A 27,965-nucleotide genomic window follows, 5' to 3' on the forward strand; every position below is an offset into this window, starting at 1 on the left:
CTCAGTTAATGCGCTTACCAACAGCAGTAATTAACCCACCAGATTGGAAATTTGCATGAATTCTACCTTTGACATTACAAGAAACTCTGATTCTTTCTGGGTATTACACAGCAGGACGGAGGAAATGCATATTTTTATTATCGCCCCCCCCCCCACTGATTATTTTTAAGAAGGAAACGTTCGGGAATGCAATTATAGTTTTTCATGCATTTTTAAGCCATGGGCAGATTTCCTCGAGAACACTTCATTCTTTTAAGAGGATTTGATTCTTAAACCGTGCCGGCACAAAGAACGATTTGGCACCGTGTACCCATCGAGCAATCTGTAGGTAATAGTGCGGCTTCTTCGCAACTCGCCGTAGGCTGGACGGAGCTGAGGCATAATGGAGCGGTGACAGGCATTAGCATGTATAATGGGCTTGTGTAGACATTTAATGCCATTTAGCTGGGAGAGGGAGCCGAGCTCTCCCACTGGAATATTCCTCCACCGGAGCCCATTGATCACCGATCGGAGCCAGGAGAGGTTAATCCATCAGCTTCCATAACCAGATGGCACTGATGGAAATTCTTTAGGTGGCATTCTGGATGAACCGAGCTTTCCATCTTTACAAACAAATGAGTGATATGACAAGCATGGTGTTCAAAACACATTTAACCAATTGATTTTCCTTCCTCTTGTAATAAGATCTGGAGACATATGAAAGCACGCAGTGTGAGCCGAGATTAAAGGGATTGCTCCATGCACGGGGACATACGGCGCTGAGAGCCAATAAAAATACTATAAAGCATGTAGTCGCCCATTCTCTTTTTTTATATAAAGTTTGTTATTGCAATAAATAGCTGTTATTGAGCCTTTTGTTCCCGTTTGCCGAGTCTCGTTTCAGGTCTGTGTGTCTGGGTGTGGGCACACGCGTGTCTGCTTCTGCAGGCGTGTTTCTCTCGGAAGTATGCACGATGTCCATCAGTAACCGTTTTTGCCTTCTGGCCTGCACAGGCAGACCTGATGTCACTTGGGAGGGCAGCACCGGGTGTAAAGACGCAGACGCGGCGTGTTGGTGGGGTTGTGCGCATTCCGTGTGAATGAGCGCTGTCTGCTCTTTTTCTCCTACAGCCCTGCCCTGAGCTTCACCTACCCTTCTGCTCCCGTGTCTCTCCATATGCATCAGCAAATCCTAAGCCGGCAGCAGAGCTTAGGCTCAGCCTTTGGACACAGCCCTCCTCTCATCCACCCTGCTCCGACGTTTCCAACGCAGAGGCCCATCCCTGGGATCCCCACAGTCCTGAACCCTGTCCAGGTCAGCTCGGGCCCATCGGAGTCCTCACAGGTGAGAGACACAGCCCGAGGAGCTGATCTGTCTTGCAGCCGCAGAGGAGGGCCCTGCCTACCCCGGGACAGGTGGCTGCCCCCGCGTTCTCGTGGTCTTCCGAATCCAGGGCCCTACGTAGGCTTCAGGTTTTGATGAGTACGGCACGTGTGTGCGGGTTTCCTGCCCCAGAGTCGTTTCCTCCTCGGTGGGACAGCGGGCTGCTGCATGAGGGTCTGTAACCCTGCTCAGGTCAATACGCCGCATGAGGGGCGTATTGGGTGACTCCCTGCAGGCACTTCGGGTCCTGTGATAACTCCACGGGAAGAACCAAACCCGCCATGCCCTCTGCTCTTACCTCCTCGATAATCTCGCTCAAAGAGTCTGAGTCCTCTAAGAACATCGCCAGCTGTTTCTTTTGGTTTCCTGCCCACCTCTCTACTCTGTTCTTTGAAGCACACGATTGGAGCTCATGAAAACCCAAGCGCCCTGCTCCAATCTTCTAGCATTTAAAAGCTAGGGAATTAATTTTATGTACTTTTAAGGCTTTATGTATCTATTTGACACACACAGAGTGAGAGAGAAAGCACAAGCAGGGGGAACGGCAGACAGAGGCAGAGGGAGAAGCAGGCTCCCCGCTGGGCAAGAAGCCCAACATGGGGCTCAATCCCAGGACCCCGGGATCATGACCTGAGTTGAAAGCAAATGCTTTACCGAAGGAGTCCCCCAGGGCCCCTGAAAGCCACAGGGGGGTTCTCCCCCCGAGGGGAAACCATCATAGATGTTTTCTGGCCTCAGACATGTTTCCTGGGCTCTGCTCTTGTGGGATTGGAGACTTAACAAGCCCTTGTTCCAATGCCACATCGGCCGGCTTGTCTACAGCATGTTTTAGCTCTGGTCCCGCTCCTTGATCGAAACCTAATTACTGTCTCTTTCCCTGCAAATGTGACCCGCAGAACAAGCCGACCAGCGAGTCTGCGGTGAGTAGCACGGGGGACCTGATGCACAACAAGCGGTCCAAGATCAAGCCCGATGAAGACCTCCCCAGCCCGGGGCCTCGGGGCCAGCAGGTGACCACTGGGGGGCTCTGCTGCTGGCCTGTGGGTCCATCCAGGCCAAGGTCTCTCACAGCATGTCCATATCCTCTGTGTTCTGGGCCTTGGCCTTGACCCATGCGCTTGACCGGAGGCCAGTGATGCAGTCTGACTCCACCGGATTCTCTAACTCAGATTCTTAGGTTGAATAAACTGTAGCTTGTGGTGTAAGCAGTTGGATTAATTTGTAACCAATCACTGACGGGACCAAGCTTCAGTCCCAAGCCCTGGTCTCGGGCCCTGGAATACCAGCTCCTGGCCATAAGCCGGAGCTGGGCGCAGTTGATGATATTCCTTACACCGGCTGTGTTCTTTTTTGTTCCTATTTTGCCTTTACCCACTTGCCAGGAGGGCTTGGAGAACAGAAGGAAGGATCAAGGCACAACTTACCCAATTTAAGGCCAATTATATTCTGGGCCTTGACACAGGACAAGTGTAGAAAGTCCAATCTGGGCTCTGCTTTTAGGCATTTAGACCCTCTGAGCTTCTATTTTAAAATGTGTTTATTATGCCTAGAATACCATCTCCTAAGGTTCCCGAGTCTGACACAGGAAGAAGGTCAGTGAATATTAATCCCTGGAAGTAGGGGTTGGACTGGAGTCTAGATGTCTACAGACTCTGGACCTTTCTATATCTGGGCTGCTCTAGCCCCAAACTCAGACGACCTCCACCCACATTTTCCTTTCGAGGGAGGAGGGCTTTGAAGATGGAGTGAATGGATGTTAGAGGTTCTGAAATCCATCCTTCTCCTTGAATTTTGCCAGCCAACATCCTTGCTGGTTACATGTAAATGCTTATGGGCAGTTTTTGTCATGCTGACCCACATGAGATCCCAAATTCTGGAAATTGTTGCATTTTCTTTCTTTCTTTTTTTTAAGATTTTATTTATTTATTTGACAGAGATCACAAGTAGGCAGAGAGCAGGCAGAGAGAGAGGCGGAAGCAGGCTCCCTGCTGAGCAGAGAGCCCGATGTGGGGCTCGATCCCAGGACCCTGGGATCATGACCTGAGCTGAAGGCAGAGGCTTTAACCCACTGAGCCACCCAGGTGCCCCAATTGTTTGCATGGTCTTTGCAGTGAAGCTGCCTTGGAGAGTAGAAGAGACTCAGCTGCTAAGCTCAGATGCTGTGGGTCTGGGGCAACAGCCCGTATCCTCGGAGATCAGAGCTTGAAACAGGAAGACAGGATCCCTCTGAAACACAGAAAGTGCCTGTCACAGCTCCAGCGGCAGGGAAAGCAGAATTAGAATTACTAGTAAACCACTGCCCTGATTCCAAAATAGGAGAATCAACAAACTAACACACTAAAAAGAATCTAACCGAAAGAGAAAAAAGGCCAGTCTTTTGGGTAAAGACGGCATGACCTAATTTAATTGCCTCCCTTACGGGATGACGTTTCCATTTCTTTTTTTTTCCTCTAGCATTCGGGGGCAACATTTGGGCCTCAACTTCTTATCATCATTACAGTTGCGACTGTTGTGTTTTGTTTTGTTTTAAAGCTCTTATATATTTGACAGACAGAGATCACAAGTAGGCAGAGAGGCAGAGGAGGAAGCAGGCTCCCTGCTGAGCAGAGAGCCCAATGTGGGGCTAGATCCCAGGACCCTGGGGTCATAACCTGAGCCAAAGGCTGAGGCTTTAACCCCCTGAGCCACCCGGGCACCCCAGGACTGTTGTTTTTAATCCCGCATTAACAACCTCGAAAACATGCACACAAATGATTCCATATGTTTGACTTCTGTTCACAAAATGCAGCTGATAAACCTGGGCTCTATTTTATTTTTCCTGAAAAATTGCCTCCAGGAAGAAAGCCTGTGCAATCAGGGTTTCCTTTCTTTTCTTTTCTTTCTCTTTTTTTTCCTTTCTCTTATCTGCCCTTCCATTGTGTCTGATCTTTTTTTCCCTCTCTCCTCCCCACCCTACCCCGCCCTGCTTCCCTGCCCCCAATGCACCTCCAGGAACAGCCAGAAGGAACAACCCTGGTGAAGGAGGAAGGGGACAAAGACGAAAGCAAACAGGAGCCTGAAGTCATCTATGAGACCAACTGCCACTGGGAAGGCTGCACGCGGGAGTTCGACACCCAGGAGCAGCTGGTACACGTAAGTGGGGGGACACCGGAAGTGGGCTTTACAACTATGTGACCTTTCCTGCGGGGTCAGCTGCCCTGACCCTGCGCTGAGTCAGGTTTCTTAGCTAGCAGCGTTGCAAACGGGAGAGGGCTTTATGACTTTCTGAGAATAAAGAAAACTCTGAGCCACGGTGCTTGACCTGTTCAGTCAGCTAAAGCTTAGTGTAAAATTCAATAAAGTCTTCAATAGAGAGCGTAATGACTCTGATCCTGTAAGCCAGAAAACACTATTTTGAGTTAGCGTCTTTGATGGTTATTGAGTAATAGTAAGCTGGACATGAATTATTATTAACCTTTTAACCAAGTTTGATTCTCCTCTCCTAGACCCAGCCACAGCAGAAAAAAGTGTAGAGGTGGGGGATTCCTTTTCTTGGTTCTGCCTGCTCCTTCCAAGCTCTCAAGGTCCAAGGAACCTCCCACTATTTTTTGCAACAATTAGTAGGTAGATGCTTGGGGAAGCCATTAGCACAATGTCTTGACTGAAGGCCAACACTTGCGGGGTGAGTAGTTCCGTGGAAAAAGTGATGTGTGTTTTAAAATGTGCTCAGTGGCGTGTCTGCAGCACGGTCCAGCCCAGATCCACACCTCGTCTCACTGTACCAGGTCCAGAAGTGTTGCCCCCATGGGTTTTATTTCCAATGACGCAGTGCGCTCCGTGCGCTCATGTGCATGTACCTTATGAGGCACATTTCCTTTGCCAGTGCTCCCTTTGATTTGGTACTCTCTTTCATGCCAGAAGAGTCTCCCTAGCCAAGGGGACTGGGAGTAACTGAGATGGAAGTGGCTCTCGATGCGGGACAGGCAGAGGCTCACGCACTCCTGTGAACAAACACAGGGTCTCATCCAGGCATTACGGATGTTCTGCTACGTGTGGCTGGTTCTTCTGCTTTTACTGTGACGGAACATCTGAGAGAGCAGCCTTGCTTGGGATGCCCTGCCGCCCACCCCACACACGCACACTGCACACACTTGCCCCATTCACTCTTCTTTTCTAGTAACTTCTAATTTTAGAGGATCCATATTTCTTGATAACCCTTCTCCGCTGAAACACAAAAATTCTACAATTCTGGACACATCCCCCATCTTTCATTGACCACAGTGTCGTCTTCAACTTGGCTCCTCTTCTGGGAGATGTCCACACGTCACCGTCACGGCAATGACGTGGTTTTGCCAGCGTTCGCAATCTGTTAGGTACAGAAAGTTGCAAGATGTTAACATGACATCAGCAGGGTCTCCCCGCTCCCCCATTTCTTTTTTTAATCATGTCTCCTTGTAATTGTGTAGGAAGGATTATGGATTTCTCAGCACAGCAAGAAACCTACAAAAGTCAAATGTTTTTAATTAAGGTATATTTCCAGATTTTTCCATGAACCTAATTCGATTCTTTCTCTTTCATTTGATGCGAGAGTTATTTTTAAGCCAAGCCTTACTTAATAGCCCTTTCTTCTTGCTGACTTTTAATGGAAACCACAGACACGGTCCTACCAAAGACAGAAAGAAAAAGTTCAGAATTTTTCTTTTAGGGTAGACAGATATTCCCGAAGAGTGAACTGTGCAGAGAGTACCCTTAGTGATAGGAGGAGGGAACAGCCACCTTCGTGAGGGGAATCGTTTGCATGGGATCTGCCATCGTGAGCAAGACCTTACCAGAGCTGTTTGCTTTTGAAAATGTCCTCCTGAGAGGTGACACCGTCTTGTGGTGCCTTTTCTGAGGATAAGTCATTGTAGTTTCCAGGGAGTGCTATAATTATAGTTCCCCGGGTGAGGGAGCTTATTCGGAGTCTGTATTTCAAAGGAATCGTGTTCCTCATTAGAGACCAGGTTTGAGGAAGCATTTTTAACCTTCCTGCTGCCTACTTAACGCGGAAGCTTTTAAGAGAGTGACTTTGGAAGGTGTATTGAATCTCAGTGGCGAGATGCCTCTGTTTTAGTAGAGAGATCTCAGCAGTTTTGAGGTAAATCTGCTTAAACTATCGACCTAAATGACCACCATGGTGTGTGTCTTACCATAAAATATTGGAATGAATCCACGTACGGTGGAAATTTTTTATTCCAACCCAGCTAGAGGGAATTCATGTCAGGATTAGGAGAAAATCCAAGGTATTACCTTCATGATATTAATTTTAGTCTGGGATAAATTATATACATGAAGTGGGCTGAAGTTACACCTTGCAACAACCTCCATAAAAGCACTCGTTCGTATCACTTATTTTCCACCTTTTTGCTCGTTACCTGGAATGCGGAGATTCCAAATTTGTGCGTTTAAGTAGATTTTACTTGGTGTGACATTTAAGTCCCTTCCTCCTCGTGGGCGTAGCTGGTGGCATCGGCAGTGGCCTGGGAGAGCACGGACACTTTACTCTTTGTCGATCGAAGGACTAGCTCCACATCCACCTAATTAATTTTCCATCCACGGGGGAAAAAAGTACCAGTGGCAAACCCCACTTTTTTTTTTTTTTTTAGGACAGAGGGAAGTCTTAACTGTTTCCCTTCCCATGGTTGTCCTCGGAGAGGCGACATTTAGTGAATTAGTTGGATTTTCATGCTACATGCAACCAAGAGGCAAGGTGTTAAACCATTCTGAAGCTCTGCCTTATTTATAGCCATGACCCATTCTTTTTCCCCCTCTTACAGTTAATAGAAAGATTCATGATTCTTCATGGTTGTCTATCTAGTGTCTGACAGGCCCGACCGCCTGCTAAAGCAAGTCACTATCTATAATTGATATCCTTCCGTGGAATAGGGTGCTGGCTGCGATTGAAGGGCTTTGCTGAAAGCTCTTAAATCCTGACAAGTTCTCCCCTTGTTCTGGTTCAGTCGCTGAGCCGCACGGTTGGAATTCCAGAGTCATTTGAACTTGGTGCAAAAGGGGGACATATGTTTCACATTAGCAAATCACACAGTTGAAGAGGAGAATTAGGGACTTGGCGGGCTCTGCCCGCCAGGTAGTCTCATTTCCAGCATAATGCGCCCCATGTTCTCTTGAAAAGATTACCTTGTCCCATTACTGTCCCAACAGATGGGCTAAACATTGCCTTTCCCTTCTCTTCTCCTTTATTTCAAGCGCCTGTCCTCTGCCAGGCGCGTGTTTGTTCTAGGTTTGCTGTGGGGTCTTTATCACGGGGACGTTTAATTAATTTCTCTTCCCAGCAAGATAATTATAATTGGGCTTAGTTACTCTCAAGCTAGTATTAAATTTGTCATAAATTGACTTCTAGGCCCGGAAGCTAAGAAGATAGATCTATACTTTTGTTAACGAGGTTTTGGTTACACTTGGTCCCTTTCTTGGTGTCGGTTAAAGTAGAATGGAACAAGAGAGTAAGAAGGGGATCCCGTATGAAAATAAATTCAAAATACCTTTGATTAAGACTGAACTGATTATTGATTTGTCAAGATGCAAACGCTTTCGCTTCCCTTGACATCTGAAAGCATGTAGTCTAAGACCTCCAAATGAGGTGGAAAGTCCACATTTCTCCTTCAGGTCCAAATTATTATTTTTATTTTTAATTTTTTATTTTTGCTGTCATGCACGGTACATTTTTTGCTGTCTTTGCTGTTGTGCATGGTATGTTACAAAAGACACGAATCTTACATTTCAGTTTATTTCTGAAAGTGGCAGAATATTGGTTCTCAATGTGTTTGTTGTCTCGTGGCTTTTTTGGCGGGGGGCATACAAAAAACTCAGCTTCCATCTTCTGGGCTGACCTCATGAGTGCAAGAGAGAGGCTTCCAAACCTTCCTGAGACCCATTTCCCGCTTGCATTCCTTCTGTCCCAGAACTCAGTCCCAGCTTCGGCTCTGGGAGGGTTGGATGCCTCTGAAACAATGCACAGCAGGTGCCCAAGTCCATCCTAGGTTCTCCAAAACCTACAAGAAACCTGCATGTAACCTGCACATGTTGTTTCTGAATGCCCCATTGAGTTTTCCGAGGGACTTTTTCAGAAGAGGAGAAGGAATGGATGTGAAGACCGTGCACCTCACTGTGGGTCACCAGCGCTTGGTGGCTGGTGGCGCTTGCAAACATCACTGCTGGGACCCCGTATCCCCACCCTCCCTAGCATCCCCCTGTTTGCTGGATCACTGTACTCCTTGATCCTCTGTTACAGTGACTTAACCCTCTTTCTGTTTTAGAAGTAGCACATACAATATTCTTTCCTAAGGCCTGGAAATTGTCCAATTATGTTTTTTAACAGTCTGCGAGGAGCCCTAGGCAGGTGGGGGGCGCCATCTCCTGCTAGCGAGGCCAAAGGGGCAGAGAACCTGAGTTGTGTTTGTATTAGTCTCAGCCTCATCCGGGCTGGCATTTCAGTCCCTGTGCTCCACGCGTATCTTTTAAGCCTGGTGTCAGAAATTCACTTTTTTGTAGCGTGATTAACCACCTACTTAGATTTTCAATGCTTTCATAGGCTGCAAATTTTGATCTCTAAAGCATGCTGGTGTTGCCTTTATCAGAAGAATACAGTTATAATCACCTTTGCTGCCGTTCAAAAACAAATTCTGGACGTAGGCAGCATGGAGACGAAAGGCTTTCTTTGTAATACCCTGGAGATTGAGATGTAAAGAAGGCACATCGAATCTGGGAAGAATTCGTGCATCCATCGAAAACGCAGGGACGTTAGGATGAGTTGGAGACATTATTTTCATATTAATACCATGATCCTAAATTTGCATTTTAAATGTTTTCCATCTAATTTTGATCCCTTTGCTGAAGTTGCTTTGTATAGCCTTACCTAAGAGAAAATTGAGTGTAAGATGCGATAGGGGTCTCAGATACGAGCAGAAATTAGTTTTGTGTGCACATAAAACGTCAAACGGATGAATGGAGATTTTGATCTTCTTTTCCCTACGTGGAGTTGCTAGTTAATTTCGTTACTCTAATTATTTGGAAATGTTGCATGTTAAAATGCAGGCTAAGGAGCACAAACTTCAAAGGCGTCTTTTGACAATTGCGCCTCAAGGGTCACATTCTTTTTAAAGTTAGGGACTGAACTGCACCTGCAGAAATGCTTTCTGTAGGGAAAGGAGAGAGCCTGAATGGGGGGCGCAGAGGGCCCTGTGGGCTCCCGGGGCCAGTGGGATTCTGAGTGGCAGCGTCATCTCCACCCTGACCCTTGGGATGACCTCCCTGGAAACATCTGACCCTCTAGAACGTTATTTTCTCACTTATCATACTGTGAAACAGCCGTGAAAATAAATGCCCTCCCCAACATCCAAGGCCAAACGGAGATCGCATGCAGGAGGCCTAATGAGAAACAGACAGAGGGTTGAGAAGACCGCCTGGACTCTCTTTGTTTTATGTATTTGTTTTTGCAAGGTTGAGTCGGGGAGGGGAGGGGAGTGGCACTGATGGGTCTGTGGTTTCTGCCTGTGGGCTCTCAGGCTCATTTTATATTCATTGTTGCTGAACCTGCTCTTGACGGAGGCCAGCACACTGTTCTTCCCTGTGTAGGTCTGATCGATGGGACTTGGCCAAGCCATTTCACCTCCTTGGACCTCAGTTTTAGCAAAATCAAGTGAAAGATTTGAATTAGATAATCCTCAGGATAGGGATGGCAAACAGGTTTCCTCTCAAGTGCCCACGTACTGGCTGGTGGGGTGCTGTGCTGAGCCTTTCAGCCCCAACCTGCGCCACCCGCCACATTGCAGCCTGGGAGGGGGAGGGGTGGGGATGCAAGGTTCTTTATGGATGGCTGCTCCCAGGTGGGGTTTGGGGAAGGCAGTCACGTAGTCACATGCCATCTTTTCTTCTAACAATGCACCCTGTAGATTAAGTGCCCTCCAGAATAATCGTATTTAATACTTCAAGGAGGTGGCATATTAATTACTTGAGTAATTATGGAATTATAAAAATTTCCCCTTTACTGAGGGTTCTTACCCCTTGAACAAAGAATAAGAAATCAATATTTCGAGTGAGATGTCACTTTACAGGATAATGTGTTAGTTACTTTCTTAAACTTGTTCTGCCTCGGGGTACCCCAGAAATGTTGCATTGCATCTCCCCAGAATACTTCATCGGAATCTTTAGCCAAGTAACTCTTTCTGCCACTTGGAGAGGATTTTCCTCGGAACTGGTTCTGAAGGCTGCTTTGGGTCAGATCTCCTGGAATGTTCTCAGCAGGCCCACTTTATACAAGAAGGGATGATGGTCACTTCGGGTCGGGCTGCGTATCGCGTGGGGACACACTTGCCTGTAGATCTTGCCAGCACAGTGTGTCTTCTTTGTGCCTCGGGAGTATGACGAGCGGACAGCAGCAGATCAGACATTCGCTCAGCCCCTCCCTGGAGACAGCGGGGAGCCGCCTACATGCTGCCCACTGCCCCAGCTTCGTGGTGGGCTCACTGCCAAAGTCAGCTCAGCCCTGACCCTCCGGGATGGGTCATTCTCAGGGGAAGGGGGAGACAAGGAAACATAAAAGCTTAGAGTGAATGACATATGAGCCGGACATAATGAAGCCGGAACTGTGTCGTTGAGATACTGAAGGTTTAGAAGAGGGGAGAAGCGCATGAGGAGTGTTGGGAAAGAGAGGCCTCTGGGAAACAGGTGGGAAGGGTTAAGGTCAAAGCAAAGCAGGGGGGCTCTACTTGGGAGGCTTGAGGATGATGACGATGTTGGTGATCGTGACTTTGGAAGAACCAGTAGCACCCGATCCCAGAGACTACTCGGGCTTGCCGCTGTTCTCCTGCGACAGCACAGTCCGTTCCAAAGCAGACAGACCTGGGTTCAGAGCCGGCTGCTCTCTATCCTGGACACGTCACATCCTTCTCTCTGAAATAAGAATAATAATAGTATTTACTTTCCAAAACAGCTGGGGGGGTTCGTTAAAAATTATACTCAAGAAAATGTTAGTGGTTCTTTGTCTAAAAGTGCGAAGACATTTGCCAGCTGCTAAATTCATGCACTTTGCCTCGAAGAACCTGGTTTAGGTTCGTGTTCAGGCAATGTAGCCGGTCACCATGAAATTAGTAATTGCATAAAGATGTTAACTGGGCCCCTGGTCCATGAACCCCTAAGAGAGAAGGACTGGGTTGGGGGGGAGGTCTCCAGCTCTGTTCCTTACGCTCTGGCTCTCTCCTTATTCTTGCTCATGCAGTGTTGAGATTCAGAGCCTTACACTGTCTGGTGCCCTCTTGTCTTGAAGTCCTTCCCGAAAGTTCTTGGTGAGCAACCAAAACCAAGGCTTCTCCCCCCTGGACCCACTGAGGCTGAGAATTTTTTGTCGTGAGTGCCAGCCACCCTTTGTGTTGTTATCGGAGAGTTAACAGCATTGCTGACTTCTGCCCCCTAGGTTCCTGGAGGGATCTGCCCCCATTGTAACGAGAAATTTCTCCCAACATTGCCAAATATCCTCTGGAGGGCAGAATCGCCCCTTTCTGCCCCAAATCTTTCCCTCCTCAAGCAGTATGGAAAATAGTAACAAAGGTGTCTTTGTGATGAAAGATAAATTTTCTCCTTAGATGTGCTATAGAATTTTCAAATTACAAGGAAAATGAACTTGTTAGTCTCTAACAAAAGGGCATTTAATATATATGGGTGTCTGTGTGTGCGTGTGCATATGCGTGCGTGTGTGTGTGTGTGTGTGTGTGTACACCTTGGTAGAGCTTAATTTTAAAGCCACATTTGTTAGGTTAGGCACTCAATACCTCTCCGCAAGGACTATACCCAGCCAAGTGCTTTGTCTTGGTGAAGAATTCCATCACTGCTTTTTTCTTTTTGCAGACCAAGGGAAGTCACTCAGACTTCCAGCTTCTGAGATCATGGCAGGCATGGAGATCAGGCTTCTGCTTTGACAGAAAACAGAACTCCAGAAACAGAAAGCAATTTTCTAATGCAAGGACTCTTGAAAATTCAGGGACGTTTAGGATTTCCTGGGATTAGTTAAATACTGCCATAGATGATTTTTTTTTTTCATTTCTAGAACAATTAACGTTAGCAAGAGAACTATAAGTGGCATATCCTTATAAGAGAGGCCAAGGCCTTAAATATAAGCCATTCCTTCCCCAGCCCAGCCAATTACCAGTAAAACTAGCATTAATCAGTGAATGAAGGGAAGGGATATATCTTTGATTCCCACATCTGCCAAGAACTATTTCTGACTCTGAATAAGTCAGTCTACAGCTTTGGTCCTCAGTTCCTCCTCTGTAAGGTGGAGAGGGTTTTTAATTTTTTAGTTTTAGTTTTTATTTTTTTGGTAGGGATAGAGTGAAATCATATATACATACATATATCCATCTATAAGGAGTCCCAATGAGGAGACACAGTCCTAATCAACCTAATTGAAGAATAGAGAGATTAAGGAGACTTTTAATCAAAGAAATTTGAAAGAATATATAAAGGCTTTTCATGGAAATTTTTTAAAATGTATATATGTCATGGATTCAGCCGCACGTGCTCACCTGTGTGGGCCAGTGGTTTTACCCGTATGACTCATCAGCACCACCTGGTGGCCAAGGCCCAAATTGCAGGCATAGTGTTAAAAGGAAAAAGCCTCCTTGTCAGATTTCCAGAGTTGTGGTCAGTGTTGGGGTCAGGGCCAGAGCCAGAGAAGGGAACAAGACCAGACACATACATCATTTATGTCTGAGAGTGAGGGGAACATATGGGCAAGGCCATTGGGAGGACCAGACACATACAAGCAGAGCAGCAGGAAAACCGGTAAAGTTAAATTTGCAGAAGTCACCAGAGAAAAGTCTGGTGGGTTTGGACATGGTTTTGAAAAAACAGGTCGATTTGAACAGGGAAAGACCATTGCAGGGAGGTGTTGGGGTTTCCATGTGGAAAAAAAAAACAGCAGGAAGAAGTTAATGGAAGCAGAAGTTATAGGAGAATTTTATCTATGATAGTAGCTAAATAAAAGGCTGGGATTTTTGGCACTCTGTGGGGTTAGAAATATAATTACAGGATGATTCATTCTGCGCTTTGGGGGCTGAAGAGTGGTCAGTAGTGACCGATGTGGAACCAAAGCTCCTGGAAGGCAGGGGGCCACAGGAAGTGAGATTAAAGCCCAGCATGATGGTTTCCTGAGATCTACCTAGTGTGCTGGGAAACTGACTTCTGGTCCAGGTGGAGGGAGGAAAATCATGTGTTTCCAAGGCCAGGAAGGCATGAGCCTTGTGTGAGCCCTAGAAAGATCAGAGCTGAGCTGTGCAGAGCCCAAGCAGCTGTCCCAGCAATGTCCCGAATGGGGCAGGACCAGAAGTGAGCTCCGCAGTAGAGATTGTGTTCGGTTAGATCTTAAAACTTGGGAGGACGGTTTGGAGATGTTTGACACTGACCATTTTTGCGGCTGGTGCGGATATCATGGATGCCCTTTGGAGAGCAGTCAGCAGCTTCCGGGCGACCAGCTGAGCATCTGGAGGGTGGTTTTGCCCGTGGAACCCTGTATCTTGTGTGCATGGCCCCAGGCTCATTCCCTAAGGGCCCCAAGACTCTGCTGTCTCTGTAAAACCGATCGGTCAAGTCATTGGAGAATGGTCTCTGATGACTTACAGAAGATGCCGACCACATATTTTTAGGGCCCACTTAGTCACAGTTTTATTGTGATTATTTAACATTTGTCTTTTCTCCTTGTTTTGGTTTTGGTGTGCCTCCTAATCTGAGGTTCCGAAAATGTCTTCCTAATGATTAGGATAACAAAATTGCCATCATCTGTCAGCTTCCCCTCCCCCACCCCGTACAGCGCTGGGGAGGGCCCTGCTTTAGGTGCCTGGCCCAATTCTGTCTCACCTGTTCTCTCCATGCCACCTTCCTACACCGTGTGTTTCTTGGGATGTTCACCTTGGAGCTTCCGCCGAGCGCTGTTTGCAGGACAGGCAGGAGAGTCCTGGTCCAGGAGGTGCAGGTCTCCCCAGGGGCTTTTCTAGGTGGTGGCAGAAGTTCTCACACCTTCCTCTCCCGTCCTGCTGCGGTGAGTGATGGCGCAGCTCCTGGGACAAGATAAAGCAGTCCTACATCGAACACGACCCAACCCTCACTGTACTCTCCTTATGTTCCGTGGTGATAAACTTTGCTGGAGTCTCGGTACCGAGCCATTTGGCTTCTGGCAGGAGCTTTAATTGCTAAAATGCAGATTTTTTTTTTCTTGATCAAGAGGGGATTATTCTTGTTATCAGTCTAGAGCATCTTATTTCGAGATGAAAAGCCTTTACGGAATTACAGATGCCAACGTTTGTACAAAGCTTTTTGGCGATTGACAACTCAAAGGGAAAGTATGATTTATTAGCCTATAATGGCCAACCCTGAGCGATGGTCGAGGTCCCACTGATTTGTGAAATTGCTTAATGTGAACTGCCTTTTTACGCCACTCGAGCCCCAGGTTACCCAAATAAATGTAGAGTCGACGCTGTGTGATATGTTATGGGAGAGCGGAAAAGAAAAGGGGCCAGAGGAGGAAAGGTGGCTTCTAAAATCCATCTTGGAGATGCCTTTTACAGTAGTTTGGCTGATAAGCCGGTGGAAGAAAGATTAATAACACGGCTTGGCGCTATCAGTACCTGCCTGTCGATTCTCTGTAACAGGGCTGTCTGTTCAGCATGGAAATTATTGATTAAATAAAAATTGCTATTAGATTGTGATGTGATCCATAATCACAAACAATGGTAGACATTCCTCTTTTAGATCCTCAGCCGTGTATCACGTTGTTTCTGTTTTATCCCTCACCGTAATTTATATTACGCTGACACTTGAGCTCCTGAGGTTTCTTCTTTCTGCTGGGAGGCAGGAAAGCTCCGGCCAGAGGGAGAATGAAAGGGCGGCCAGTGGTCCTGGTTAGGGGTCCAGCTGGTTTCTTCACTGGGCTACAGCCCGGTTTACGTTTATTGGTTGGTTTTTCAACTTAAAAACAAAAAACAAAAACTGTGGTGGAATGCACATAACATGAAATTTACCTTTTGATCAATGTCTTTTTTTTTCCAGCTTTATTGAGGTATAACTGATGAATGAAATTGTTTATTTTCTAAGCATACAAAGTGATGACTTGGTAGAACACAAAGTTAATGATTAACACCAAGTTCATTAACAGATCAATTACCTCACAGTTATCCTTTCTCAGGTATGTGGCAAGAACTCTTCAGATCTGTTGTCTTGGCAAAATTCAAGTATGCAATCCGCAATTCGGTATTCTTTTTTTTTTTTTTTTAAAGATTTTATTTATTTATTTGACAGACAGAGATCACAAGCAGGCAGAGAGGCAGGCAGAGAGAGAAGGGAAGAAGCAGGTTCACTGCTGAGCAGAGAGCCCAATGCGGGGCTTGATCCCAGAACCCTGAGATCATGACCTGAGCTGAAGGCAGAGGCTTTAACCCACTGAGCCACCCAGGCGCCCCCACAATCCAGTATTCTTAACTGTGGTCACTGTGCTATACACAGATCCTCCAAACTGTTTCCTCTTATCAATGAAAGTTTGTACCCTTAAAATAGCATCTCCTCATTTCCCCATCCCCAGCCCCTGGCAACCACCATTCTAGTTTCTGTTTCCATGAGTTTGACTTTCTTTTCCTATTCTTGGATTTCACTTACTGTGTTTGCCCTCTTTTATCTAATTTCCCTTAGCATGATCCCTTCAGGCTCTCTCCATGTTGTCACAAATGGCAAGATGTCTTTCTTTTTTTATGGCTGAATAATACACACGCACACACACACACACACACACACACACACGGAGCTGGCCCTTGAACAACACAGATTTGAACTTCACAGGTGCACTGATACTTGGATTTTTTTCAATAAATACTGTGAATGTATTTTCTCTTCCTTATGATTTTCCTAACATTTTCTTTCCTCTAGTTTACTTTCATATAAGAATCAGTATATAATATATATAACATACGAAATATGTGTTAATGGACTCTTTGTGTTATCGGTAAGGCTTCTGGTCAACAGTGAGCTATTGGTAGTTAGGTTTTAGGGAGTCAGAGGTTACACATGGACCTTCAAGCGTGCTGGGTGTCAGGACTCCTAACTACTGTGTTGCTCAAGGGTCAGTTAATTACACACACCATGTTTTCTTTATCCACTCGTCTGTTGTCAGACCCTTAGGTCGCTTCCATGTCTTGACTATTATGAATAATATTGTAATGATCACGGAAATGCAGATACATCCTCAAGATACTGGTTTCATTCCCTTCAGATGTGTACACCGAGGAGGGGTGGATCCAATGGGAGTTCTGTCTCTAATGTGAGGAACCTCCATACTGTTTTCCATAGTGGCTGAACCAATTTACATTCCCACCAACAGGGCACAAGGGTTCCCTTTTCTCCATATTCTTGCCAACATGTGTTATCTCTTGTCTTCTTTATAAGACATCCTAACAGGTGTGAGATGGTATCCCATTTGTGGCTTGGATTTGCATCCCCCAGATATTAGTGATGTGAAAAGCCCCTTGTCGTGGACCTGCTAACCATTTGTATGCCTTCTTTGAAAAAATGTCTGTTTAGATCCTCTGGCTACTTTTCAATAATTGCATTATTTGGTTTTTGTCCCCCCCCCCAGTTGAGTTATATGAGTTCCTTATTTATTTTGGATATTAACCCCTTATCAGATATGTGGTTTGCAAATATTTTCTCCCGTTCATAGTCTGCCTTTTCATCTTGCTGATTATTTTTCTTTTGCTGTGCGAGAGGCTTTTAGATTGATGTAGTCCCGCGTGTTTATTTTTGCTTTTGTTGCCTGTGCTTTTGGTGTCAACTCCAAAACAATCATTGCCAAGGCCAATGTCAAGGAGCCTTTTCTGTATGTTTACCTTGAGGAGTTTTATGGTTTCAGGTCTTTGATCCATGTTGAGTTAATTTTTTCTATTTTTATGTAAAAGGCCGCTGGAATGTGAATAGGGAATACATTGAATCTGCAGATCAGTTTGGACACTGTGGATGTTGTAGCAATACTGATTCTTCCAATCCAAGAACATGGACTGTCTCTTTTTATTCATACCTTGATTTATTTCATTAATATCCTGTCATTTTCGGTGTACATGTCTTTAGTCTCCTTGGTTAAATTTATTCCTAGAAATTTCATTATTTCTGCTGCTGTTGTAAGTGGGATTTCTTTCTTGATTTCTCTTTCAGATAGTTTATTGGTCGTGTATAGAAACACCACAGATTTCTGCACATTGATTTTGTCTTCTGAAATGTTACAGCATTCACATATTTATTCTGGTGTAGTGTCTTTAGGGTTTTCTATACTTAAGATCATGTAATCTGCAAACAGAGACGGTTGTACTGCTTTCCATTGGATGTCTTTCATTCCTTTTTCTTGCCTAATTGCTGTGGCTCAGACTTCCAGTACTATAGGAATAGAAGTGGTGAGACCAGGCATACTCACGTTGACGATGTTAATGGTCATTAAATTAATCACCATTTAGAACATTCACAGTTTGTGCAACCCATCACCACGATGTATTTCCTTGACATTTTCATGACTCTGAAAGGAAGCTGAACCCACTAAAAGTGGTCACTTTCCTTCCTTTCTCCTCTGCAACCCATGAAAACCACTCAGCTGCTTTCTGTCTCTTTGGAATGCTTGTCTATTCTGAACATTTCATAGAAGTAGAATCCAAAATATATGACATTCTGTTTCTGGCTGTTTTCAGGATTTGTCTGTGTTACAACAGGAATGAGCTCTGACAGTCTTTTGGGTGTACCCCGTGGCCTCAGATGGGCTGCAGCCAGATCTGGGGGTGCGTGTTCCCTTGGAGCCGGTGGCTTTCAGGTGACATATGGTAGTGAAAACGGAATAGCTTCCTTCCTACTTTGTTCTCTGTTTGAATGAGCGTGCCCTTGGGACAAGGACCTGGGGGTGCAGCAGAGACGTGACCGAAGCCTATCCTTGGGGCTCCCCTTGCAGAACAGGGACAGAAAGCCAACAAAGTAGAGGGCCTTTCCTACTGAAGTGGGAAGCAAGACCGTGGCCCATGTATCAGTGCCCCATTCCTTTTTTATGGCTGAATAGTGTTCCATCTATGACTCTGCTACATTGAGTTTGTCCTTGCATCTGTTGACGGGCCTTTGGAGTGTTTCTATCTGCTAGCTATTGTGGTGATATGGGCTTTCATGGATAAGTTTTGTTTCAATACTCATTCTACTTCTTTGAGGTATATATCTAGGAATGGAATTGCTAAGTCATACGGTCATTCTGTTTAACATATTTGAGAAGTAGCCAGACCTACAGCAGGTTTTCAGTTGTGCTGTACAGCCTCTGCCTTCCCAGGTGGTCCCACCAGTGACCTCATTAGCCTCTCTGAAGTGCTCCTCTGCGCACCTCCCATCCCCTTGCACGGCACCTCACCATCTTGCCAGGGCCTTGCCTCCTGTCCTTGAGCTGTGGACCAGACTTGCTCATGGATGCTTCCCTGTAGAGTGCCATGCACCACTGCCATCCGTGGGCTCAACAGGCATCCCTCAGCAAAAAGCCCCCTACATCCACTGTTACTTTTCCCCAAACAGGGTAGGACTGTTCTGGACAAACACAGAGACTGAACAATCAAAGCAGTAAGTCAGATGGGCTTAGACAAAGAAAACAGATCAAGAGGTCGGCCAAATTTCACTTCCAAATGGTGGTTTGGATGAATGGGGACACGGCTGATGTTCTCTTCAGTAGAATGAACATAAACCCCTCACAGTAGTAAATTTGGGGGTCCCTTGCTGGATCTTACTATTGGGATCCCTTCTAATGGGAGGGTCTTAAAAATGATCTAACTCACTACTTGCCCCCTCCCCTTTTTTTAACCAGGTACAGTGAGGTCTAGGAAAGCTAACTTATTTAAAACCACAAAATTTGTTCATTTACACACCAATCATCTTGTTTTAAATGGCTGTTCGGTACATATGATGAAGATTCAGTTTTTTGACTTCCATAGCTAGTCAATGTATACGTTTTGAACCCCCCCACTCCACCACTCACCCCTTCCGCCAAGACATGCAGTCTCCGCCCCTCTCTATTTCCATTTCACTCTTGCAAGGGGAAACTGCCTGAGATTTACCCTGAAGCCCCCCCACCATAGTTGACAACCACTGAAAGTAGATACAACTCTTCTTCACAAACTTAAGATCCCTTATCAAAACAGAAGAGAAAGTCAGCTGCTTAAGGGCTGAACATCTGGACTCAAGATCAAACTCATGACCTCACCCAGAGCATGCGTGTGTCTTACGCTTTAGAGAGGATGTGCATCACTGCTTCTATGACGCTCTGGGATGAGGCAACACTTTGGAACCTGAAACGCGGAGCTCTCGGCTCTCTGGCCACCCGCCCCTATTGCTTACCAGCTCTGCTGCGAGCTGCCGAGGGGCCAAGACAGGACATCTCTGGGGTGGTGGTCCTTGGTGCCTGGCACAGAGCGCGGTATCAGCTACAAAGGGACAACACAGATAGCCTGTCCGAGCTGGGTCGGGCTAATGAACCGGAGACTCTCGGAAGTGGAAACTACTGCAAGAGAGAGAGTTGGGGGTCTCAAGAAAGCCATGCTAACCGAGCAATGACAACTTGGGTTCTCAAGCAAACACAAACATGAAAAATAGGGGTCCCAGTGAAATTCTTCGATAAAGTTGGGTTTTTGAATCGTACATACAAAAGCTGGAAAGAAAGTGCATACATGGAGACAGGAATGAGCTCTGACAGTCTTTTGGGTGTACCCCGTGGCCTCAGATGGGCTGCAGCCAGATCTGGGGGTGCGTGTTCCCTTGGAGCCGGTGGCTTCCAGGTGACATATGGTAGTGAAAACGGAATAGCTTCCTTCCTACTTTGTTCTCTGTTTGAATGAGCGTGCCCTTGGGACAAGGACCTGGGGGTGCAGCAGAGACGTGACCGAAGCCTATCCTTGGGGCTCCCCTTGCAGAACAGGGACAGAAAGCCAACAAAGTAGAGGGCCTTTCCTACTGAAGTGGGAAGCAAGACCGTGGCCCATCAGGCCAGAATCTTCCAGGCAGATGGGCTTCTCCAGACCCCCAGGGCCAAGGTTCCTGATGCAGGTAACCCCAATCAGGATCAGACACTGGGAGCCATCATGGAAGATGGATGAGGCACTGGGAAGTGATGGTGGGGAGTGTCAGTCTACACTTTCCAAAGGGCAAGAAAATGAACTCTGAAAATTAGAAATGGAGCACAGTGAGTCGGTTCCAGAAGAAGCGATGCTCTTTGACGATATTGTTAGACTGGTTGGTCAGGAAAATGCAGTACACGGGTACGTCAGCAAAACAACTTAGGCCAAGCCAGAAAGTGATGTGCTCAACAGCAGTTAGGAGACAGAGTCCTTGGATGGGTGATAAGGGATGGCTGGACATCGGCCAAGGGAGCTGATTCTAGAAGCAGGCTGCTGCTGGGCTTGGCCCCCGGGCCGTGTTTTACTTAACAATTTGGTGTTTGTTTGTTTCCAGGCAGGAGGAAGTCACTGAGCCGCAGTTATCATCAAAGATGTTTACAAGGAATTTTCAAATCTAGTTAATGACTGAATCAGGGTCCTCAAGGATCTTGAAAAATCAAAATACTGAAATAGCTCCAAGGAGATTAAAAATTATGATAATAACATAAGCCTTTAATTAACTATAAACTCACTTTGACTAGGCACTGAGATTTGCCGCCAAAACTCGCTAATGGGATTCTCAACTACAGAAACAGAAGTACCTTCTATTACACTCATGTTCAGACTCTTTCTGGAAAACACCACTCGGCCCAGTGTTCTGTGTTCTCAGGATACACGGATTTATTGTCATTGGATTGAGCAGAAGAAAATTCAAACGTGACTTCTAAGGGTGGTTGATAGAACCAAGGAAGAGCAATCTGGGGTTTTCTGGTGGGCAGAGAGAGCCAGGGGCAGGATAACCATCTTCACACCTTTGAGGGTGTGTTTTGTGGAGGGTCGATCTGACTTGTTTTTGGATCAGATCGAGGGCCAGAGCCTGGAAACCATAGGGAAACAGATCTGTGCTCAGTGTGAGGAAAACTGATTTGACAGTGAGGGCTGGACCCAGTGCTGCCCCAGGAGAGAAGCAGTCCCTGAATGGGACAGTCAGGGATTTAACAGGACAGTCTGGGGTGCGGGATGTCACAGGTATCTCGGAACTTCCAGTGGGTTCTGGACTCGAGGAACCTGAGTCCCCCTCAAAGCTGAGAGAAATCCTTTTACTACAGAGGCTTCTTGAAACCATTTACGTGCTGTGTTCAGAGGAGGGCAGGTTGGCATTTGGGCTTAACTAAGAATAATTAATAAAATTATCTCTGTTTTTGTGTATTCCTGACAGTATTTCCTCTCTAGTCCAAGCTTTAACTTCCTTATTGGTTTTTTCTTACAAAACGAATTACTGATGAGTAAAATGAACTCAACTGACACGCCGTTTGAAACGTTCCCCGGGTAACAATCTTGAGATGAGAATTTGGGTTTGAGAGACCAGAGGGCGTCCTTGTATGCCGGAGCTGTCTGGAACCCAGTAACTTCTTGGGCTTCAGGGGCTTTCCTCCTGTTACTTTGATGTGGTTATCATATACGAAGATTCCCCTTGGAATTTTCTGCGGAAATCAGTCTGTTTTACTGTGATCGCGCATTTATCTCTAAATCACTTACTTTTTTTCTGAGATACTGCCAGATACAGCTGTTAGTGCTAACCTGATTGACAGGTAAATAAGCAAATACTTTTGGATACTAGAAAAGGAATAGATTCCTCAAAAAACACTTCAGCTCTCTCGTTCGGGCCTGGGCCGTGGGTCTATGGCATACATATTTCTGCAATTTGAAGGACATAAAACAGCCTGGTTATCTGGGGTTTTGCACCAGTTTTTCCCAGGCTGCAGTCCTGTGTGTAGTCCCAACCAAGAATTTTGCAATTATTTCCCACGTATTAGAGATTACAGAATACACTTTAAACATTCCCACGTTTCCTCCATCTCCCTGTTCTGTAGCAGCAAGTAGCTCTTGTGGGCTTCTTCTTTTCTCCTCTCTTCTTTCCTGCTTTTTTTCTTTTTCTTTTTAAGTTTCCTTCCCTAGCATCACTACCTTGAGAATTCATTTCCTTGCATCGCCCAGTGTTCTGGGCTGAGCTGAGATTTCCGGGGTGATGTCGGTGATTTGCTGGTAGGTCACCCGCCCTTCATTTCCTGCGTAAAGAATGACTGCTTTGTTCTGAGGGGTCTCCTGAGCCCAGGACATCTGGTTAAGCCACATCTGCCACGTGTGGGACCTGCCACTACCCTGTACCCTGAGAAGTGGCGGGACAGCATCACTGCTCCTGAAAAATGTCGAGGAATTGAGAAACGAGTAAAAAGAACGAATAAGAATGAATAGTGCTTTACCCACAAGGACTAAAAAAGAATTTTAAAGGACACATGACCATTGTTTCTTTGGCCACGTCCTTTAGGGTTCTGGTAATTTGAGGTCAGTAACATCTCTGCTGTGGAGTCCAGAGCTGTGTGTCTGGTCCACTTGAAGGGAGAGGTGTTTCCTTTGGAATAGCACAGTCCCCATATGGGAATGACCTAACAGACCCTGGCTGCCAAAACCTGTTGTTTTAGTCCCTGGGGGGTCATGTTAGGCCTGTCCCCTAATATCTGCAAAGGAATAGAGGCTCACATATTGTTTATCTAAATATTTACAAGCTGTAAGTCAAGCTTAGTGAGCTGTTGAACATTTTATACTTGGTATTATGTAATATACCTGCAGAACAGCTGAGAAGACCAGAGTTAATAGAGAATTCTCGGGCTTCTCTGAGTCCTGTACCGGGGTGGTGGCCCCTGAGATGGCTGTGTCCTGCCTTCCCCCTTATCCTCTCAGGTCTGCCTGAGGAAGTGTGGAGATGTGTGCCTGCATGTCCTGACCCCCCAGCCACGAGTCCTGGGCCCAAAGACCGCGTGTACTTTAGGTGAGGGTCTGGTTCGTCTTCACAAACAGGAGCCCCAGGAGCATCCGTCCAGGCACTGACAGGAGGCCTGGATTCTGATTGGCTGGGAGATCCCAGAATCCCAGCATCCCAAGTGTGGTCCAGAGGGAGGGTGGGTGCCAGGTCGCTCTGACTCTTCGCCCCTCGGGGGAGGTTGTATGGCTGGAAGAGGCCAGCACAGGCCCTCTGAGGCAGCATCTCTCAGAGTGCGCTCGCAGGCGGCACTGGTCTGCAGTGCGATGAGAAGGCTGTGCCCAGCGGAGATCGGAAGTTTCGCCGCAGAAATAAATTCTGTCTGCTGAACAAGCTGTGTGCTTAGCTGGTTTAGCAGTGGCCCCGAGTGCTTTATTGGAGAAGCAGAGGTCTGCTGGGTCTCACACCTGAACCGCTCAGCAATTGGCTTCCACGGGTCCCGCAGGTTCTTTCTGGGGTTCTTACCTTGTTAGAGGACCTAGTCCGTGTTTTCATCTCGTTGGATGCCTTGCATATTCCCTCCTTGGCCTGGAAAAACCCTGAGGAGGTGAATTCTTGCTGCCCTTCCTGAGTCTTCCCCAGGGGGCCCGGGTCATCTGCTCACGGCCCATCAGAGTGGGTGTCCCCTCCGTGGCCCAAGGCAGCATCAGTCACTGTTCATCCTGGGCCTCACCCTAGAGCTGGGGGAACCTGGGAACCTGCAGTTCTGACAAGTTCCCGGGTAATTCCTGTGTGTGCAGAAAGCCCTGGCCTCGCAGGCCATCTAGAGTAGGGCACGCCAGCAGGGGCCCGCTCGGGCTGTGTGGTTAGTGGCTCCCGTTTCTTACATCGCGTAGAAAATCTTAGCTATTTGCTACCTTCTGAAGGGGGACACGTTCCGACAAGACATAGTGGGCAAACAACTAGGCTCCCAGGGGTAGAAAACGTGCCTTCAGTTTGGCTCTCAGAACTGTAGCCCCATTCCGACTGTAGAGGCTGTGCTGAACTGGGGGCTTCCAGGAGGCCGTGATTTGTGTTCTCTGTCCCCTCCCCCCATACACTGCCTCCCGAATTCCTTCCTTCCCGCTTCCCCTCCTCAGCTCCTCTCATCGCCAGTTGACTTTGGACTCTGGAGACTAGAAATGAGTACAAGAAGGAAAGAGAAACTGAGCAGCAAACAGGAATGTAGTAAAATAAATGGCCTTTGCCTTTAATTCCTGACCCTTGTGCCCCCACCCCTCTGCCCAAACCTGGCAGCGGGCTCGTTGGGCTGTGGCAGAGCCAGGGGGACATTGTCTGAATAAGGGACAAAAGGGGGCACTTGGTGGTATATGGGCTTTCTCCAGGTCTGGGTGTCAGCCTCTTCCCACCAGCAGCATGCAGAGGTGGGCGCTGCCCCCAGCCTGGGCTCCGGGGAATTTGGAAGTGCCTCTCCTTGGGGGCACTCATTGGCCCTTGGGCTCCATGGATGGATGTGTGTTTGTCACAGAAACAAACAGGGCAGTGTGGGCCCCTGATGGCCCTCTCGAAGGGCTTATTAATACAGTGAATAATCACAGAGGATGATGAGGTCTTAGGTCTCCAGCATTTTATTTTGTTTTCAAAGCTCCGGAGCCTCCCTGGAACTCTCCATCCCACCACACTTCATGAGGTTTTTCAAACCTGTAATTTAGCCCTTGGGATTAAGTGCTTTGTCTGTGCTCATAAAAGGCTATAAAACTGCTGGCCTCTATAGATGCATTTAAACTCAAAGAGTCAGTTGGTTCCAACATGCTGGAAGTTTCTTTCCAAATTTTTTAATTGCAACGCAGTATAAAATTTAAAAGGGTTTTGGGGGGTAATTAAATGTATGCAATTAATGTAGTGTATAATGGCCCTTCCTGTTAATTTTCACAGCCCCAATACTGTTTCTCTTCCATATCCTTTCCAGCCCCGTGGGCCTCTTTTACTATTACTCATACGCCAAAGGTCCCTCCCCAGGACCTTTGCACTTGCTTGGATCTATCTTCTCATAGAATCCACAGACCTTCCTCCCGGCATCTGCCCAAGTTCCCATCACATCGGAGAGGTCTCCCCTGACCTGCCTGCAGACAAGGACATTTGCACACTTGGTATCACTCTCTTTATCCTTCTTTTTAATTTTTTACACATCTCACAGTGGGAAACATTATTTTCTTAAACATCATATTGTCTGCCTCCTACCACAAAGCTGTGAGCACCATGAACTTAGAAACTTTTATTCTTTGCTGAACTCCCAGGGCCAAGACTGTCCCAACACATAGTAGGTATTCTGTACATGTTGTTGAATGAATGAGGACTGGTTTTCTCTTTAACCCGAAGGCTAGAAAATGTGTGTGTGTGTGTGTGTGTGTGTGTGTGTGTGTGTGTGTGTGAGAATTCAGGGTGGTGAATACTTTTTAAGTAGGTCAAGACTTCTCTACCCATACATCCATCTCTCCGTCCTTCCTTAATATAGACTTCAAAGTTCTAAGGGGACTACACCTGCCTCGGCTGTAGATGGGGGAAAGTAACGAAGAACGCCAAAGTGACAGGAACCATTAAAGTGCAGATAACTTAAAAACCCCAAAATAATCCATAATGCCTTTAAAAGAAACACCAAAGGCAACTTTCATTAAATTTTTTATTGAGTTTCTCTCTTCTTACAGTATTTTTTACAGCAGAGAACATACTGAGCGCACTGGTGTGCGAATTTACATTTTGGATCTTATTGTCGACGTATGACCTCATTGTCATTGTGTGATATTTAGGGGTTTCCCCGACGTTTTTTTTTTTTTTTTTTTTTGTCATGATCAGAAATAATAAACACCTTTGTGTAAAGTTCTTTGTTCCTATTTTGGATTCTTCTTTTTCAAATATAATCTCTAAAATGAAGGAATGGCGTTAAACATGAACTTCGGGATGATTCTGACTCCATTTAAAAGAATGTCACTGGAATTTGGCCCGAGATTTCATTAAAACATTAAATTGAAAAGAATCTGTGTTCTCCAAAAATTCAGTTTTCCCATGTAATAACGGGGTATAGTTTTTATATCTGAGCTTTCTTTTTTTTTTAATTTTTAAATTATTTTTAAGTAATCTCTACACCCAACTGGGGCTTGAACACACAACCCTCTGATCAAGAGTTACATTCTTTACCCACAAACCAGTCAGGTGCCCCTATATCTGAGCTTTCTAACTTCATATTTTTTTTCTTATGATCACCTTGCATTTCTCTTCTTGCCCATTCTTGGGTATGAAAATTGGTCCCCACATTTTCTTATTTTGTTTTGTTTTGTTTTGTTTTTTCCCAATTAGCTGTTGCTTTTAATAGGAACGGTGCTGGGGTTTTGCATTTGCTCACATTTATTTCGTGTGCGGTTAACCTCCTACATGTTCTTGATGGTCCTTATCTAATAGACTCCCATCATCTGCCAGTAATGATGATTTTGTCTTCTTTCTAAAAGAGAGAGATTTTGTTTCTCTCTCACTGCATGGGATAGATTTCTTGAAATAGTGTTAGATAATTCTGCTGGTAGCCGCAACCCTTCTTTTGTATCTGGTTTCCATGAGAATGTGTTTAATCTGTGTAATTCATGTAAGATGGATAGTATTTGGACATGTGAATGACGTGCCGTCTTTCTATTCTACATTTCTAAGAATATTATCTCAAAAGATTTTTATGTTAGTTACTGGATTACCCTCTTGCTACCTAAGGAACTTGCCTCGTGCTATGATATATTTCTTGGTCACCCTAGAAGTTTCCAGCCAAGTTATCAAATAGGTTAGTGGTCAGTTCATTCTGGTTTATTATTTCCATATTTTTATCACTGAGATTTATACCTTTGTTTCTTTTTTGTGCTGTTTCGGTATCAGAGTTACGCCAGACTCTTTCTTTTAAATGTTCAAAGTTATTTCTATCATTTCTGCCTCCACAGTTCCTTCCACAGCATAATAATCTAGTCCCTGGATATTTTAAATAATAGCCCTGTAAAAGAGAAACCATGAGAGATTATTAACCTCAGAAAACAAACTGAGGGTTGCTGGGGTGGGGGGAGGGATAGGGTGGCTGGGTGATGGACACTGGGGAAGGTATGTGCTATGGTGAGTGCTATGAATTGTGTAAGACTGATGATTCACAGACCTGTACCCCTGGAACATACATTATATGTTAATTAAAAATAATAATAATTTAAAAAATGATTGACTTAAGTAAAAAAAATAGTCCCATAAAACTTTATGGGTCTAGAGTCTTCTGAGAATAAAATTCTTTCATAACTTTTAAAAGTTCTTCTTATGGTTTGGGGCATATTTGGATTTTTAACTTTCCCAGTTAATTTGAGTTATTTTGATTTTTTCTAGAAAGTCACCCATTTCCTGGAGATTTTCAGTGTCGTGTTATCTGGCTGTGGTTACCTCAGCTCTTTTATAAGTGTCCACTGTGTGCTTAGTTTTGTCACCTTCATTTGATTTGATTTTCTGTCATTCGTATTGTCCCCCAGCTGCATGGGCACATTCGTGGTTTCTCTTTTTATTTTAATTTTTTTCCTCAAAAATGCATTTCTGCAATTAGTTATTAATTCTATTGTGTTGCATTTTGTCTTTTTTTAATGATTTTTTTAAAAAATTTTAAAGA

General features: G+C 45.7%; 1 protein-coding gene across 6 annotated transcripts in view; it reads left to right on the forward strand.

Moving 5' to 3' along the window:
* Positions 1–27,965, forward strand: part of GLI3 (GLI family zinc finger 3) — a 266,798-nt gene that overhangs the window by 196,070 nt on the left and 42,763 nt on the right. For all 6 annotated transcript variants that reach the window (XM_082692494.1, XM_082692492.1, XM_082692490.1 and 3 more), the window contains exons 8-10: positions 1,111–1,324; positions 2,260–2,373; positions 4,355–4,495. In XM_082692494.1, coding sequence (XP_082548620.1) covers positions 1,111–1,324; positions 2,260–2,373; positions 4,355–4,495 — 469 coding nt within the window. The remainder of the gene's footprint in view (positions 1–1,110; positions 1,325–2,259; positions 2,374–4,354; positions 4,496–27,965) is intronic.

The sequence above is a fragment of the Mustela nivalis genome, assembly GCF_964662115.1.
Source record: "Mustela nivalis genome assembly, chromosome: 12".
Taxonomy (NCBI): domain Eukaryota; kingdom Metazoa; phylum Chordata; class Mammalia; order Carnivora; family Mustelidae; genus Mustela; species Mustela nivalis.